Source organism: Talpa occidentalis, unplaced genomic scaffold (genome assembly GCF_014898055.3).
Source record: "Talpa occidentalis isolate TD23 unplaced genomic scaffold, MPIMG_talOcc4v2.1 talOcc4.10, whole genome shotgun sequence".
In the NCBI taxonomy this organism is placed as follows: domain Eukaryota; kingdom Metazoa; phylum Chordata; class Mammalia; order Eulipotyphla; family Talpidae; genus Talpa; species Talpa occidentalis.
In genome coordinates, this window is record NW_023600993.1 from 97,986,841 (window position 1) to 98,005,340 (window position 18,500).

Consider the following 18,500-nt stretch of genomic DNA (forward strand, 5'->3'; position numbering starts at 1 on the left):
TATTATTTTTGTGCTATATATTATTTTCCCTTTGAATCTGTCAGTGAGAAGCAGACAACAGTTCTCGCAAGTGAAACAAATGCTATTTTTAATTTTTTATGTTTGTAATTAAGATTAACACCTAATACTGTGCATAAGGTGTTTGTCATAGTCATTTGTGCTTAAGAATTATGTTAGTTATTTTATATGCTGGAGTTATTCCTTTTTATTTAGGTAATACTGATTTATAGCACTGTATATGATTTAGGGGAATAGAGTCACACTGCCTCAGATGTATGTTACCATGCCGCCATCAAAGCATCCATAGGCCTTTACTGTGGGCCTTTGGGCCCCTTCCTTCCTTTATTTCTAACATCTTCTCTCCCACCCCCACCCCGCACGGCCTAAATTCTGCAGTCATGTTTCTAGGCTTGTTTTGGTTTAGTCAGTTCATTTTTTTCTCTTCTACATGTGAATGAAATCATGCTGTATTTGTCTTCCTCCTTCAACTTATAACTTTGTCCTGTCCAGTTCCATCAATGTTGTTAAAATGGCAAGTTCATCTTTTTTTTTTAAGCTAAGTATTCCATTGTGTATATATAACACATCTTAATCCACTGCTTAGTCGATGGGCATTTAGGATGATTCTACAACTTGGCTATTATAACCAGTGCTGCAGTCAACATAGTGATTTTATATTCTTTGGGTTTATACCTAGAAGTGGAATTGCTGGACATATGGTATATCTATTTTTAATGTTTTGAAGAACCTCCATATGTTTTCCGTAGGGGCTGGACTAGTATACAACATTGTACAAGAGCTCCTTTTTCTCCACACCCTCACCAACATTTGTGGGTTTTTTTTTTTTTTTTTTTGGATATAGGCCTTTCTCACAGTTGTGAGGTGGTATCTCGTGATTTGATTTGTTTTTCTGTTGATAAATGATGAACATTTTTTCATGTGACTGTTGGCCATTTGTTTATCTTCTTTGGAGAAGTGACTGTTTATCTTTTCCTGCCCAATTTTTGTTTGGGTCTTTGTTTTCATTTTGTTAAATTGAGTTTTTTTGGTAGATTTTGCATATTAGCCTCTTGTTAGATGTATTAGGTATAAATATTTTCCCCCACTCAGTTTTCTTTTTTTTAAGATTGATTTATGCATACAAAAGCTGGGATACAGGCCAGAAATGCGGGGGTGAGAGGATCTGCCAGAGACAGAGTGGGGAACAGAGCAGGCAGACTGACTGAAGTACACTGCTGAGGGGAGCAGCGGGCAAGACAAGAGAGGTCTGCCTGCCATGTGGGTTTCTCCCTGGCTGGCCGGGGATCGAACTCATGCTGCAGAGGCTGTGGATTGCTTCATAGTGTGGTGCATAGTGTGGGGCCACCAGGGAGGCCCCTCCCACTCAGTTTTATTTTTTTAATTTTTATTTTTTTTAAAGATTTATTTACTTATTTATACAAGCACTGGGTACAGTCAGAAGCAGGGGAGGGTGAGAGAATTCACCAGAGCCAGAGCGGGGAGCAGAACAGGCAGACCGACGAAATACACTGCTGAGGGGAACAGCGGGCACGGCAGGCAGGAGAGGTCTGCGCGCCATGTGGGACCCTCCTCCGGTGGCTGGGGAGCAGTCAGGGATCGAACCGGCGCTGCAGAGGTTGCAGGCAGCTTCACAACTAAGCGCTCAACTGCTGCGCCACTGGGGAGGCCCCCACTCAGTTTTAATGGTAGTTTTTCATTGTACAGAAGCTTTAAAAAATAATGGGACACTTAATGAATTTGAGTATCATCCTTGCACAGGGGCCGTGTTAATCTTCTCTTTCTTTATCATTTTAGGGCAAGAATAGTTATTTTGATTTTATCTCACCCATCCATGAGCATTTTTAATTTGGATTGTCTTTTTTTTTTTTGTTAAGTAATTTACAAAATATATTTTGGATATTAACCTCTTTTCTGCTGTATGGTTTATAAAATTTTTCTTTCACTTCTTTCATTTCGTTTTCTTTTGCTGTACAGAACTTGTGAGTTTGATACAGTCCCATTTGTTGATATAGTCCCATTTGTTGAATTTGGGTTTTGTTGTTTTGTGTTTTGGTCATTATATCCAAACATCAATATCAATGAGTTTCCCCCTTAGGTTTTCTTCTAAGAGTTTTACGCTGTTATGTCATATACTAAATTAAGTCTTTTATCCATTTTGAGTTGACTTTTGTGAGCTGTGTGAAATAGGGGTTCAGTTTCATTTGTCTGTGTGTGCCTCCATTTTTCCTAGCACCATTTGTTGAAGAGACAGACTATACTTTCCCCACTGGGCAATCTATGCTCTGTTGAGTGTTACCTCACCATGTATATCAGTATTATTTAATTTTGGATAGGCTCTATTATGTTGTATAGTGGATATATCTCTTCTGTGTTGGTGCCAAACTTTTTTTTATTACTATGCTTTTGTAGTGTAGTTTGAAATCAGGAAGTGTGATCCTTCCAACTTTGTTCTTTTTTTCTCAGTATCTTTGGCTATTGGGGTCCTTTGTGGTTTCACATAAATTTTAGAATTGTTTCTTCGACTACTGTGAAGAATGCCTTTGGTGTTTTGCTGGGTGGTGTTATTTTTAAGTATGAAAGTTGGGGGGAAAAAACCTGAATGTACTTTTAAAACTTTACTTGGAAATAATTTTAAACTTAAAGCTAAGTCTCAAGAAAAAGAATAGTACATAGAATTGAAAGAAATTCCACCCTCCACCAAGTGTCAACATTTGATTCCCTTTTGTCCCTACCCCCCCACTCACATATAATTCCCCACCCCCCATGAATTATTAGTTATTTACAAACATAAGCGCCCTTTTGCTCTAAATACTAAGAATAAGGGATAGTCTATTAAAAAAAGATATTCATGCAAGAACTGGGATACAGTCCAGAGGTGTGGGAGGTGAGAGGATTCACCAGAGACAGAGTGGGGAACAGAACAGGCAGATTGATTGAAATACACTGCTGAGGGGAGCAGTGGGCGAGACAGGAGAGATCTACTGCATCTTGTGGGTTACCTCCCTGGCCAGGGATCGAACTGGTGCTGCAGTGGCTGTGGATAGCTTCATAGTGCTACCTCTTAACCCCTTGCACCACCAGGGAGGCCCAGGGATAGTCTTTTAAATAACCACAATTCAGAAATAACCTTGAGTAAATTTAACATCTATATATCTGTTTATATTCATCCATATTCTAATTTTGTCAGTTGATTCAATAATGTCCTTTATAGCATTTCCATCCTTTAGAACAGTATAGATCAAATATTGCATTTAATTTTCATCTCTCTTAAACTTTCTTTATTCCAGGGTATTTACACATTTTTCTTTTATGATATAATATGATACTGTCATTTTTGAGGAATATAGTCGGTGTTCCAGAATTTTATGAAATCTGAGTATGCTTTAAAATCATATTGCAGCACTTTTTTTTTATAATAAATTTTATTTTTATATTCCCCATACAATTGCAACCCCCCCCATTCTGACCCCAATCCCTCCCTTCCCGCCCCCCACCCCCCAAAAAGTGTCTCTGGTTCATAGTTTTTTGTTGATTTTGATTTTCACTTTCTTATAGTTATTCATTTTCCTGGTCCCTTATTTAAGTTTTCTAGATTCCTGCTATGAGTGAAACCATCCGGTATTTTTCTTTTTGGCTTATTTCACTGAGCATGATCCCTTCCAGTGCCATCCATGTTGCTGCAAATTGCATGTGTTTATCTTTTTTGAATGCTGAGTAATATTCCATGGTATATATGTACCACATCTTCTTGATCCAGTCATCTATTTTTGGGCATTTGGGCTGTTTCCAAAGCTTAGCTATTGTAAACAGTGCTGCTATAAACATAGGGGTGCAGGTGCTCTTTGGAATTGATGTTTCTGTGTCCTTTGGGTAAATACCTAGGAGTGAAATTGCTGGATCCTATGGAAGCTCTATGTTTAGTAGGTCAAGGAATCTCCACACAGCTCTCCATAGTGGTTGGACCAGTTTGCACTCCCACCAACAGTGCAGGAGAGTTCCTTTTTCTCCACAACCTCGCCAACATTTGTTGTTGCTAGTTTTTTTAATATGTGCCATTCTCACTGGTGTAAGATGGTATCTCATGGTAGTTTTGATTTGCATTTCCCTGATTACAAGTGATGTTGAACATTTTTTCATATGCCTGTTGGCCATTTGCATTTCCTCTTCAGAGAAGTTTCTTTTTAGCTCTTCTGCCCATTTTTTTTTTTTTTTTTATAAAATTTTTTTTTTTTTTTTTAAGATTTATTTATTTATACAAGCACTGGGTATAGTCAGAAGCACGGGAGGGTGAGAGAATTCACCAGAGTCAGAGCAGGATGCAGAACAGGCAGAAGGACAGAAGTACACTGCTGAGGGGAGCAGCGGGCGGCAGGAGAGGTCTAGCGCGCCATGTGGGACCCTCCTCCGGTGGCCGGGGAGCAGCCGGGGATCGAACCGGCACTGCAGAGGCTGTGGGCAGCATCGCAACCCAGCGCTCAACCGCTGCGCCACCGGGGAGGCCCTCTTCTGCCCATTTTTTGACTGGGTTATTTTCTTTGTTGTTGTTGAGTCTCATCAGCTCTTCGCAGATTTTTGTGATCAGTCCTTTATCATTAGTGTTGTGTGCAAAAATGTTCTCCCAGTCGGTGGGGTTTCTCTTTGTTTTTGTTATTGTCTCTTTTGCTGTGCAGAAGCTCTTTAATTTGATGTAGTCCCAGCTGTTTATCTTTGCCTTCACTATCACTGCTTTGGGTGATGTATCTGTAAAGATGTCTTTGATGTGCATATCATGTAGTGTTTTGCCTATATTTCCTTCTATATATTTTATGGTTTCAGGTCTTATGTCTAGTTCTTTAATCCATTTTGAGTTGATTTTTGTGTATGGTGTGAAGTAGTGGTCAAGCTTCATTCTTTTGCATGTAGCGACCCAATTTTCCCAGCACCATTTATTGAACAAACTTTCTTTGCTCCAATGCATAGTCTTTGCTCCTTTGTCAAAGATTAGTTGACCATAAATTTGTGGGTTTATTTCTGGATTTTCTATTCGATTCCATTGGTCTGTATGTCTGTTCTTGTTCCAATACCATGCAGTTTTGATGATTATGGCTTTGTAGTAGAGTTTGAAGTCTGGGAGTGTGATGCCTCCATTCCCTTCTTTCTTTTTCAGGAGAGCTTTGGCAATTCGGGGTTTTTTGTGATTCCATTTGAATTTCATCAATAATTGTTCTATTTCTTTGAAGAATGACATTGAAATTTTGATTGGAATAGCATTGAATCTGTATATTGCTTTTGGTAGGATGGCCATTTTAATAATGTTTATTCTTCCAATCCATGAGCAGGGGATGTCTTTCCATTTCTTTGTGTCTTCTTCTATTTCTTTTAACAGTGTTTTATAGTTTTCTTTGTATAGGTCCTTTACCTCTTTTGTTAGATTTATTCCCAAATATTTGATTTTTTTTGTTTCGATAATAAAAGGGATGGTTTTTTTTGATTTCTTCTTCTTCAGATTTATTGTTTGTGTATAGGAAGGCTACTGACTTTTGCGTGTTGATTTTGTATCCTGCCACTTTACTGAACTGATTGATGAGTTGAATTAGTTTTTCTGTGGAGTTTTTGGTGTTCTCTATGTATATTATCATATCATCTGCAAATAGTGATAGTTTGACTTCTTCTTTTCCTATTTGGATTCCTTGGATGTCTTTCTCTTGTCTTATTGCTCTGGCTAGGACTTCCAGTATTATATTGAAAAGCAGTGGTGAGAGTGGGCATCCTTGTCTTGTTCCAGATCTTAATGGAATTGCTTTCAGCTTTTCACCATTGAGAATGATACTGGCTGTTGGCTTCTCATAGATGGCCTTTATGATGTTGAGGTATGTTCCTTGTATCCCAAGAATTTCAAGGGCTTTTATCATGAATGGGTGTTGGACTTTGTCGAAAGCTTTCTCAGCATCTATTGATATTATCATATGGTTTTTATATTTCTTTTTGTTGATGAGTTGGATAACGTTGATTGATTTTCGGATGTTAAACCATCCTTGTGTCCCTGGAATGAATCCTACTTGGTCGTGGTGAATTATCTTATGGATACATTGTTGGATTCTGATAGCTAAAATTTTGTTGAGGATTTTTGCATCAGTGTTCATTAGGGAGATTGGCCTGTAGTTTTCCTTTTTTGTGTTGTCCTTATTCGGTTTTGGTATTAGTGTAATGTTGGCTTCATAGAACGTGTTTGGTATTGTCTCTTCCTTCTCAATTTTTTGGAAGAGTTTGTGAAGGATAGGCACCAATTCATCTCTGAATGTTTGGTAGAATTCGTTCGTAAATCCATCAGGTCCTGGGCTTTTGTTTTTGGGGAGGTTTTTGATGCAGCACTTTTGATTGAAGTTATTTAAAATCATTTTATTTTAACTTATGTCTTGAAATTAAAAAAAAAAAAAAACCTACCAAGTCTTCACAACATCTTAGCTTTTCAGCCTTTTCATTTCATTCTCAGAATTACAATGGAATGAATTTTGTTGGTATATAATTCACACCTAAACATCCTGGTTTCATAAGTTAGATGCCATAATCTAGACCTGATTATTACTGTGCTTTTGTAGTGTAGTTTGAAATCAGGAAGTGTGATCCTTCCAACTTTGTTCTTTTTTCTCAGTATCTTTGGCTATTGGGGTCCTTTGTGGTTTCACATAAATTTTAGAATTGTTTCTTCGACTACTGTGAAGAATGCCTTTGGTGTTTTGCTGGATGGTGTTATTTTATCATGTGATTCTAAATTTTAAAAAAACTACATATTTTCAGCTTGATCAGTATTTTGTATGAATTCTGTCTCCCTTCCTGGCAGTGTTATGCCACCTAGTGGAAATTTATTCCTTCAATATGTATGTCTCATAGAATATAATAGAATGCAAGCTGCGTTTTATCAATAACATGGTAAAGGAAAATACTTTGGAATGTTTTAATTTCTTGGTTGACTTGGAATTCTTTAGCTCATTGATTGTCTTGTCCTAAATAAGAGTTTAGAAAAAATAAAATTCTTAATTAAATGAAGGTTTAAAAGATATCTTAAAATCACAAGCTACTGATTAAAACCTACTCTTCTTTTTTTTTCAACAAGTACTCTCCATTTATTTTCTTTGTCAGTGATACTTTTGTCCAAAACGTGTTTTATATTCAGTTAATATTAAAATGATTGTTGATGTGTAGATCTTGTCAAGCTCCTCCTCCCCCACTAGAGTTTTATTGTTGTACATCTACTTTCAGTGTGAAATGCAGTGGGGTTTGCAATTTTATTTGCACATCAAGATTTATTTTGAACTAACAAAAGAAAAAACACATTGGATGATAAATATTAATGAAAGAGTCTAAAGGAAAAAAGTGTCACCTTGGAAAAAAATAGTCTGAATAATTTAGACTTATCATTTGAAGACTCTTTCCCAAATTATAAGATAAGCTCTTATTTATGCTTACTTGGGTATAAATAAAATTTAGCATTTTATCAATGGGAGAATTGGAGGTCTCTCTTTTTTGTATTAAATATGAAGAAGATGCCTTGTTCTGTGTGCATTCCGGTATGCACACTTGTATAACTCGAGAAACATTTCTGTCTTGAGGTTGCGCAGTCACATAACTAAATGAATATGAACTCTGAGTTGTCTGCAGAATACTTATTTATGATAAAGAATTGAGAATTACCTAACCTTTTAGGGAAAGTAGTTCTGAGTTAGATGCAGTCTTTCAAACTTAAACCTTTATGGAGTCTTGGCTACCTTATGCTTTTATCTTGTTATTCTTTTTCAGTTGCTCATGTATATTCAAGATGAGTGGGTTAGGAGAAAACTCCTTGGATCCACTGGCCCCTGATTCACGAAAACGCAAATTGCCCTGTGATACTCCAGGACAAGGGTGGGTGATTTATTTCCTGATGCTTTACAAGGTCTCTTCCCTTTGCCTTTGTTTCTTGGTTTTAAAAGTAACATTTCAGCATCTTGTTTATGTTCTCTGGCTATTTTGTTTTTGGCTTTGCTTAAATGTGATTTTGCTTAGTAGGAAGTAGAGTGGCACAGTGATGATATGGACATCCGTATGCTGTAAGAGAAGCGTTATTGCTGGTTCAGATAGAAGCGAGAATATTATACTAAGTCTGTGATTCTGAAAGAAGCATTTCTCAACAGATGAAGTAGGCACTAGGAAGGTAACCAAGGCTCTTACAAGTGAGAACTTTGACTTCTATTAAGCACATGTTACAAGGTAATAAATTAACATGTGTGAGATTTCATCATTCTTTCCCTAAATAAAGTTAGAGATTTAAAAAACAGAAAGAAAATACTGCATCTGTGGCCTTTTTAGTATTTGCTAAGAGCAGTTACTATTTGAATTTTAATGCGATAGTACAAAATAGGAACACATCTACAATTCATAAAACCTCATTATTAGTAGTTACTACTAATTTTTTTAGTTGTTTAACTGTCTCCATGCAGTAAAAACTATTTTATCCCCATTTTCCAGATGAAAAAATTGAGAGTAACTCTGTCCAAGACCACCTGCTAATAAAAATTGAATTTAGGTTTGCATGCGTTTCTACTGTATTGTACTACTTCTCCAAGACAGTGTTTTCATAGTTTTTTATTGACTGACTTTAGTTTGTTTACATATAAAGGTAGTACCGCATGTAGTGATGCAGCTCTTTTGGGACTAGTAGTATTTACTCACGGCTTTTCGTCTTCTCTTCCTAGTCTCACCTGCAGTGGCGAAAAGTGGAGACGAGAGCAGGAGAGTAAATATATTGAAGAATTGGCTGAACTGATATCTGCTAATTTTAGTGATATTGACAATTTCAATGTCAAACCAGATAAATGTGCAATTTTAAAGGAAACAGTAAGACAGATACGTCAAATAAAAGAGCAAGGTAATGACAAAGTAAGCCTATCCGAAGGAACTTGTTAACTGTTTGTGTTTTCCTTTTTTGGGTGGGGCCCAATGCTAATTGAGCATAGCCTATGTGGGGAATGGACAGATGAGCTGACCAGCTTCACTTTTTAGGAAATAGCTTACAGAATTGGAAGTGTTGCTCACCCCTCTGCCCTTTCAGCTAATTTTGATGTTTAACTCAGCACTTCAGAATTGTAGCAACATTTTCTTACCAGTAAATGGCGTGCGTGTGTGTGTGTGTGTGTGTGTGTGTGTGTGTGTAAGTAATCTCTGGATTTAATCTATAACTAGTAAATGTGCTATTTGTCATGCTGCCTTTTGTCTTTCCAGGAAAAACTATTTCAGCGGACGATGATGTTCAGAAAGCAGATGTGTCTTCTACAGGACAAGGAGTTATTGATAAAGACTCCTTAGGACCACTTTTACTTCAGGCAAGTAAAAGGTTTAAACTATGTAGTTAAACAGTTGTGTTGATTTAAAAAAATGAAATTTTGGTAGAGAATTGGGAGCAAAAATGAAACAGAACTTTTTTTTTGAGACAGAACTCACTATTCTGAATGTGATGGTAAAATGTTCTTAGATTTACAACATACATAATGGAGGAGCGTCCCTGTCCTTAGAAAATATAGTTGCTAACTGAGAAAGCATGCATACACAATAAAACATAAAGAAACAAAATAAGATCGGTAACTCAGTATCTAACAAAAGTAACCAATACAGGTAATATTGGGGCATAATTTTAACTCAGTATCTTTAATGCATATTTTGCATGATTGATCACATGGTGCACTATACTTTTATGAGAAATTTTTAAGACTTAAAAATGTGCATTGTTTTATAAGTAGTTGTCTGAAATAGGTCTGATTAACTGACAGCACTCATAGCATATTTCTCTTCCATTAAGGCAAGTCTGAAGCCCTTCATAAAGTTCAATTGTCAGCTTATTGTTTCAACTGTATTGTTTTAATTACTTTTAGATCAGTTCACTTTGTAAATTCTTATCAGGGAATAGCATAGTTCCTATAACTTGTCTTAGCATCAAATGGAAAATTGGGAAGCAGTAAAGATGTGAAAGTCCAATACCAAGGTATCAAGGTCAGCAGGATTGGTTTCTTTATTTCTGACTTCAGTTGGTCGCCTTCTTATTATATCTTAACATGATTTGGTGTGTGTCTATCTCCCTGATGTCTGTTTTTATTTATTTTAACAATAACCAGATTTTCTTACATGGTCAGGTCTTGCATCAAAGTATTCCTCAGTGACATCCTTGGCCTGAGATTCTTTGAGTAGTTCTTAACTGCCACACAACTGCATCCAACTGCTTTACCGGGGTCCCTCTCTCTGTTTTACAGAGGCCTACCTATCCTTCTTATTTTCTGTTGTCATCAACTTTAATTAGGTTGTTTTGGTGTTCAACACAAAGGGCCTCCACCAGCATGACATACATAAGCTCATCACAGTTAGAGCCAAGCACAAAAAAAGGGCTTGATGCTTATCTGAGGCTTTGGAAGCTTATTGAATTCCACTAGTTAGGCCATTCTGAATGAGGATGCTCTTTGGCACTTATTGTAAAGCAATATTACAGTCCCTTAAACACTCCCAACAGCAATGTCCTCCTTAGCCTTGGCAGTGGGTTAAAGGGGAGCAGAATCTTGAATGCACCCCAGTATCTGTGCAACTGGCAACTGCAGGAAAAGAGCTCTCTCTTTTTATAAGGACACTGGTCATTTTTGCATTAGAGCCCTATCCTATGACCTCATGTAATGTAATCTTAGTTAATGCCACAAAGACCCCATCTGCAGGTATAGTCACATTAGGGGATACAATTCAGTCATAACAACCAATACCAACATATCCCATTTAGGCGCTGGATGGTTTCCTGTTTGTGGTGAACCGCGATGGAAACATTGTATTTGTGTCAGAAAATGTCACACAATACCTGCAATATAAGCAGGAGGACTTGGTTAACACAAGTGTCTACAATATCTTGCATGAAGACGACAGAAAGGATTTTCTTAAAAACTTACCGAAATCTACAGGTAGGCCTTTAATGTATTGTATATTTTCTAAATAAGTCAAAAAAAATTCCTAGACTACTTAGTTTTTCTCTTAAATTCTGATCACCTCACTTCTTAGAAACTTAAATGTACCCTTTAGATAGCCATGTGATCAAATTTGTATACAAAGGCTAGTAGTTAATAGCAAAATTTTCAAATATAACTGGTGAATTTAGGATTTGGTGTACATTTCATGGAACCAAAATATAAAGTGAGTTACAAAATATACAGTGAGATTTCTGCTGAAATTAAAATTATTTTCACATTTTATATGTTGCCTTTCTACAGTATACTAATATCTAATAGTGGAAATTTTACTGTCAAGAACGTGTAATAGGAACATAAAGCTTGGATTCTTGATGATACTCATTGCTGGAATTGCCAGCCTTTTCAAAACTCCTTTCAATTTGTTTTTCAAAGTTAATGGAGTTGCCTGGACAAATGAGACCCAGAGACAAAAAAGTCATACATTTAATTGCCGCATGCTGATGAAAACACCACATGATATTCTGGAAGACATGAACACTAGTCCTGAAATGCGCCAGCGCTACGAAACAATGCAGTGCTTTGCCCTGTCCCAGCCACGCGCTATGATGGAGGAGGGGGAAGGTAATGGTGATCACATTTGTGATGTTTATCAAACAACAGCCAAACTTATAATTTCTATTTCTTGTAATCCTTCCCACTGAATTCCATGTCCTTACTCTGCTGTCGAACGGCTATCACCAAAAGTTAAACACAGTCCTTTCTTGGTTAAATATTTTGTTGTAGACTTGCAATCCTGTATGATCTGTGTGGCACGCCGCATCACTACAGGAGAAAGAGCCTTTCCATCCAACCCTGAGAGCTTTATTACCAGACATGACCTTTCAGGTAAAAGACTGTGTGTGTCTTGCTTTATAGTGGCAGGGACAGACAACTCTCAGATAGTTCTCATAATAGATGTTATTTTTCTTCAAGTGAAAATGAACCTGAGATCATTTGGACAGGTTGTACAATGGAAAAGTAGGAGTCAAGTGATACACTGTTAAAGTCTGTGCAGCAGACTGTTTGGATGTAAAAGCATCCTGCAGAGCTAAGTCCTTAAAAAGAAAAGTCTAGATATAGCAGAAACTTGTTCTAACAGAGGAGGTGGAGCAAAGACTTAGTGTCGTTATCCTTCATTGTTATGTCATGCAGTGTTCAACCAGTAAATATTTGTGGGTTGTTTTTTCTCTTCTTTTATAGGAAAAGTTGTCACCATAGATACAAATTCATTGAGATCCTCGATGAGGCCTGGCTTTGAAGATATAATTCGAAGGTGTATCCAGAGATTTTTCAGTCTTAATGATGGGCAGTCATGGTCCCAAAAACGACACTATCAAGAAGGTAAAGCACTTTGGGGTTGATTCTTGGTCTTGTCTGCCACTGTGTTTGGCTTCCTGTAAAGCCCTGGGTACATACTTTGCTTGGAGTTGTTACTTTCTGTGCTTATCTAGGAAATTGATTCTTACCAAACATTCTCATTTCAACCTGTTCATAATTTGGTGCAGGTCTAGTCTTTCACTTTTCTTTGAAAGCATTTCACTTGAAGTGTATTTTGTCTTTCTCTTATCCTATATTACCTATTTTGTCAGTTGTAGTTAATAGTAATGGGATATTTTCCCCCAACAGCCTATATCCATGGTCATGCAGAAACCCCAGTATATCGGTTCTCTCTGGCTGATGGAACTATTGTGACTGCACAAACAAAAAGCAAACTCTTTCTAAATCATGGAACAAATGATCGTCACGGCTTTGTCTCAACCCATTTTCTTCAGCGGTAATGACTGATTACTATATATTTTTCTACTAAACATAGAAGTCTTTTCAAGATACCTTAGTGTTAATGTGAAAGGGGGAAAATTTAATGAGAGTAAAAGGAGGAAGGTTGTTGGATTTGCTGAAGTGAGTTTAGATTCTTGGATTATAGGTTTTCTTCAAGTTATTTATTTATTTATTTTTGAAAGATTTATTTATTTATTTATATAAGCACTGGGTACAGTCAGAAGCGCGGGAGGGTGAGAGAATTCACCAGAGCCAGAGCAGGGAGCAGAGCAGGCAGAAGGACCGAAGTGTACACTGCTGAGGGGAGCAGCGGGCGGCAGGAGAGGTCTGCGGCCATGTGGGACCCTCACCCGGTGGCTGGGGATCGAACCGGCGCTGCAGAAGCTGTGGGCAGCTTCGCAACCCAGTGCTCAACCGCTGCGCCACCTGGGAGCCCTTTAAGTTATGTTTTTATGGGAAAATGAATAATCATTAAGTAATTGCTTCCTAGGCAAGTAGGGGAATGGGAAATCCAGTGGATAAAAGGTACATAAAATCCAATTACCTTTGTTATCTTTCATTTCTAGTAATAGATTACATTGCTTTTAGGGATTGAAGGAACAGTTTTTGAAGATACACTTTAAGGATAAAGGATTGCTGCTGTTGCTACATGGAATGTGAGCAGCGTATGACAGAGGGGAATATTTATCCATTAGTTACCTTGAGTGATTTTTCAGGCACTTCCAGCTTAACCCCAGATGCTCTAGTAAAACCCCGGGGGGAGGGAGGTGGGGTTCCTTCACTGTGCTGTGGTAGTGTCACTTGTTTAGATTCTGCAACTTTAATTAAGGAATGTTACTGGGTTGGCAATTAGTATCTACATTGAAATTGTCATTAGGTATTAGAATGGTGCTTAGACATTAAGTTTCTAGACACTTCACCTTTAAAAAAAAAATCTAATTCAAAGTTTTAACTCATGTGCCTGAAATTTTCTAGTAGCTTCAACATCATCCCCCTCCCCCTTTATTTTTGTAGGGAACAGAATGGGTACAGACCAAACCCAAATCCTGTTGGACAAGGCGTAAGACCTCCGGCACCTGGGTGCAACAGTTCTGTAGGTGGTGTGAGCATGTCGCCAAACCAAGGATTACAGATGCTGAACAGCAGAACCTATGGCCTGACTGACTCCGGCACCACAGGGCAGATGAGTGGGGCCAGGTATGGGGCTGCTGGCAACATGCCTGCAGTGAACCCTGGGCCAGGCATGCAGTCTCCGTCTTCCTACCAGAACAATAGTTATGGTCTCAACAGGAGTAGCTCCCCCCATGGGAGTCCTGGTCTCGGCTCGACCCAGCAGAATATCATGATTTCTCCTCGTAATCGTGGGAGTCCAAAGATGGCCTCACATCAGTTCTCTCCTGTTGCAGGTATTTGTGTTGACATTTCCTTTTCCTTTCTCAGTAATTCTTTTCATACTACTGCAGTTCTTGAAAAATGAATTCATTTTATAGTAAAAGTTTGAAGAGTTAATTGGTCTTTTCTTGTAACATCTGTTAGTCTAATTGATTTTCTAATTTTTCTCCAAATCCAGGTGTGCACTCTCCCATGGGGTCTTCTGGCAACACTGGAAGTCACAGCTTTTCTAGCAGCTCTCTCAGTGCTCTTCAAGCTATTAGTGAGGGGGTGGGGACTTCTCTTTTGTCTACGCTCTCTTCACCAGGTCCCAAATTGGACAACTCTCCCAACATGAATATGACCCAACCAAGTAAAGTCAGTAGTCAGGATTCCAAGAGTCCCCTAGGCTTGTTCTGTGACCAGAATCCAGTGGAGAGTTCAATGTGTCAGTCAAATAGTAGGGATCACCTCAATGACAAAGAAAGTAAGGAGGGCAATGTTGAAGGATCAGAGATTCAGCGGGGTCCTCTGGAAAGCAAAGGTCATAAAAAATTACTGCAGCTACTTACTTGTTCTTCTGATGACCGAGGTCATTCCTCCTTGACTGACTCCCCCTTGGATTCAACTTGTAAAGATGCTTCTATCAGTGTCACTAGCCCCTCGGGGGTCTCCTCTTCAACCTCTGGAGGAGTGTCTTCCACACCCAATATGCATGGGTCATTGCTGCAAGAGAAGCACCGGATTTTGCACAAGTTGCTGCAGAATGGGAATTCTCCAGCCGAAGTAGCAAAAATCACTGCAGAGGCCACTGGGAAAGACACCAGTAGTACAACGTCTTGTGGGGATGGGAATGTCAAGCAGGAGCAACTGAGTCCTAAGAAGAAGGAGAACAATGCACTGCTTAGATACCTGCTGGACAGGGATGATCCCAGTGATGCCCTCTCTAAAGAACTCCAGCCCAAAGTGGAGGGACTGGATAGTAAGATGAGTCAGTGTAGCAGCTCTGCCATTCCCAGCTCCAGTCAAGAGAAAGACTCTAAAATTAAGACAGAAGCAAATGAAGAGGTAATTTTTCTGTGTATCCCAGCTTAGTCTTTGTGTTTCATCATTACATTTCTGTGTTAGAAAACAATGTGCTGTACAAGTTCTTATTTTTTATTTTAGGTTTACTTAATGGAAATTAACCCAGCTATTTGTAATTCTTTTGGGCACCAGTAAAGTGGTATTATGATGCAATTTAGAAATAGCAGTTCTGTATGTTTTTAAATGTGACTGCAACTACTAAGTAGCCAACCTGAAAATTTTCATTTTGAAGCTGCTGTGGAATGAGCAGCTTGGACTATTAAGGATATGGTAGAAAGAAATGGGGAAAAAAGCCTTTTGCATTAAACAGAATTTTTACTAAAAACCAAATTTCGTGTACATGTTTGCATTCTACATGGACATTTCGCAAACTCTTCTTGACCTCTTGGGAGCTGGTAAATGTGCCTGAGCAAATTAAAGTCTTGGATAAGCCTTCTGCTTAGAATGTCTCTTTTTTAAACTAGTGTTCTCCAAATGTATTGAACAAAACCTCTTCTTAAAGTGTACCTATGACTGTCTTCTTGGAGAGTTGCTTTTATCATTAATCATACCCATTGTTTTTATTATTAATCATACTTGTTTTCAGAAGTTATTTGTAGATTCAGGCATCTGTCAGCTAATGGTCCTGAATGTTAGCTGGAAAGCATCCTATGTTTGAGAATCAAATGTACAAATGCAAATTAAAAAAAGTGCCCTTTTGAAATTTTCTCCAAACTGAATGGCTTACGGTAGTAGTTTAAACTGTTCTTACCCTTGGGGATGAATATTAGGGGCGGGGCAGGTGGGAGTGGGGGAGTCATATGAAGTCAGCTTTAAATTGGGCATTACCATTACAGGTGACCGTTGTGGTTTATTTGTTCCCGAGTCATATAGTTTCTTCTCATGACTTTGTTTATACCTCTGTATCTGATGCACAGATTAATTTTTAAAACTTTATTTTCAGGGACCTGGAGACTTGGATAATCTGGATGCTATTCTTGGTGATCTGACTAGTACTGACTTTTACAATAATTCCATATCCACAAATGGTAGTAATATGGGAACCAAGCAACAAATGTTTCATGGAACTAGTTCTCTGGGTAAGAAACAACTAGGTTTTATTTTTAAGGCCTTTTAAGTTTTTCTGCATACTTGTATGTACTCTTAAACTAAAATCAGGATCAAACTAGCATTTATATCTTTAAAACATACACTCTGCCTCTCAATTTCTTACTCATATGTAGTGTATGTTTAAAAAAGCTTTCTCTTTAAAATTCCCCATTCTAATGAGTATTATCAGTAATCATGACACAGGAAAATTTTGGTTTTTGGTTGTTTCAGATTACTTGTAGGACTAGTGCTTATGTTCTTCTTAGACACAGAGAATTGTATTAAAAAGCAACCAAAGCTATAGATCCAAATTTGTCCTGTGACACTTAATCTCATCCTTTGCTATAAGACTTTTCTTCCTTGGTGATGCTGGTGTTACCCAGTTTTTCTCCTGTAGCTCTGTGTTTCCCTGTCATCAATTCAGTAAGGATATATGCATCAATAAAAACATAATTCACAATTTTCCAGGATGGTGGTTAATCATCCAGTGATATTGAAAATTTTCTGTGTTGAAATGGATACTCAGATCTAACAGATTGGAAAAAATCAAACAAATTATGAGGAAATTTTACCTTTCATTCTGTGTTTATTAGATGGCATCTCATTTGGTACAATTTTAAACCGAGAAGCCACTTACATATACATATGGAAGAACGTAGGAGTTTGAAATGTTGGTAAACCATTCAGTAGAAAGTGAAGCAGTAGTCACTTCACTGCCATATCGGGCTCAAGAACGGTGCCTGATACTTCAGCTAACAGTGCCACTTTTATTCCTACTTTATTTGGAATTTGCGGCCTTTCGTGTGTGTGCACACGCACACATGCATACTTAGAGTTTGTTTTGTATAGGAAAGACAGTGTTTGTTTCAATGAGAAAGACAACTTGGGAAGGTGATACTGGTTTTTATGACTTGTGCTTGATTATTTTTGTGTTGATATTCTTGTATCATGTGTCTGTTTCAGCAGGTCTGAGGAGCCCACAGTCTGTGCAGCCCATTCGTCCTCCATATAACCGGGCGGCGTCTCTAGATAGCCCTGTTTCTGTTGGCTCAAGTCCTCCAGTAAAGAATATCAGTGCTTTCCCCATGTTACCAAAGCAACCTGTGTTGGGTGGGAATCAAAGAATGATGGATAGTCAGGAAAATTATGGCTCAAATATGGGTATGTTTTCTCATATGTATGATTAAAACTTTTTTTGGGTAAAACAAATGTAAAATAGTCATTTAAACAGTTGGGTGTAATAGGGCTTTTTTTTTAAAAAGATTTATTTATTTTTATACAAGAACTGGGGTACAGGTCAGAGGCATGGGAGGGTGAGAAGATTCACCAGAGACAGAGCAGGGAGCAGAACAGGCAGACAGACCAAAAGCACTGTTGAGGGGAGCAGCAGGCGAGAAAGGAGAGGTCTGCTGCACCATGTGGGAATCTCCCTGGCCGGCCGGGAATCGAACACGTGCTGCAGAGGCTGCGGACAGCTTCATGGAGCTGTGCTCAACCCGCTGCGCCATCGGGGAGGACCAGTAATAGGTTTTTGAGCAACATAATGTTTCTTTCATGGGTACTCTTCATTTATTCTGTGTCCTTATTATTTAAGCTTTTCAGGAAACTTTTGGTCTAAGACATTTTCTAATCTGTTAGGATATTTGGCATTAGTGGCCAATCAAAAGTGTCTTCATAGTTGGTCAGCTCTATTGTTAAGATAGCAATATGCTTTTTTTGGTCAGGACTGATATTGTGTACAGTAACTGTTCAAGAGAGATTTCATCATATTATGGGAAAGACTTAATCATTTCTACCTGTTTAGGTGGACCAAGCAGAAATGTGACTGTGAATCAGAACCCTTCCTCAGGAGACTGGGGCTTACCAAACTCAAAGGCTGGCAGACTGGATCCTATGAGTTCAAATCCCATGGGAAGGCCAGGAGCAGATTATAATGCGGCTTTACCCAGAGCAGCCATGGGTGGCTCAATGCCTCCTATGCCTCTTCGGTCCAGTAGCATTCCGGGAGTGAGGCCAATGTTGCAGCAGCAGCAGCAGCAACAGCAGCAGCAGCAGCAACATCATCATCAGCAGCAGCAACATCAGCAGATGCTACAAATGCGTACGCATCCCCATCATGGAAGAAAATCAGATGTCTGAGGGTAATTTTTGCTATTGGCTTAT

The 18,500-nt window shown here is 38.4% G+C and overlaps 1 protein-coding gene and 1 pseudogene across 9 annotated transcripts in view; one reads left to right on the forward strand and one right to left on the reverse strand.

Annotated features, from left to right (window-relative positions):
* The window catches only part of NCOA3 (nuclear receptor coactivator 3), a 111,256-nt gene that overhangs the window by 78,789 nt on the left and 13,967 nt on the right, over positions 1–18,500 (forward strand). For 6 of the 9 annotated variants that reach the window (XM_037499938.2, XM_037499898.2, XM_037499914.2 and 3 more), the window contains 13 exons: positions 7,798–7,902; positions 8,733–8,905; positions 9,259–9,359; positions 10,793–10,967; positions 11,406–11,594; positions 11,757–11,858; positions 12,213–12,353; positions 12,639–12,786; positions 13,806–14,197; positions 14,362–15,230; positions 16,192–16,327; positions 17,301–17,498; positions 18,142–18,438. In XM_037499938.2, the coding sequence (XP_037355835.1) occupies positions 7,817–7,902; positions 8,733–8,905; positions 9,259–9,359; positions 10,793–10,967; positions 11,406–11,594; positions 11,757–11,858; positions 12,213–12,353; positions 12,639–12,786; positions 13,806–14,197; positions 14,362–15,230; positions 16,192–16,327; positions 17,301–17,498; positions 18,142–18,438 (3,007 nt within the window). In that variant the 5' untranslated portion in view covers positions 7,798–7,816. The remainder of the gene's footprint in view (positions 1–7,797; positions 7,903–8,732; positions 8,906–9,258; positions 9,360–10,792; positions 10,968–11,405; positions 11,595–11,756; positions 11,859–12,212; positions 12,354–12,638; positions 12,787–13,805; positions 14,198–14,361; positions 15,231–16,191; positions 16,328–17,300; positions 17,499–18,141; positions 18,439–18,500) is intronic. The other 3 variants (XM_037499946.2, XM_037499922.2, XM_037499931.2) reach the window with 1 other exon arrangement.
* On the reverse strand, positions 1,735–1,832 carry LOC119237729 (U6 spliceosomal RNA; annotated as a pseudogene).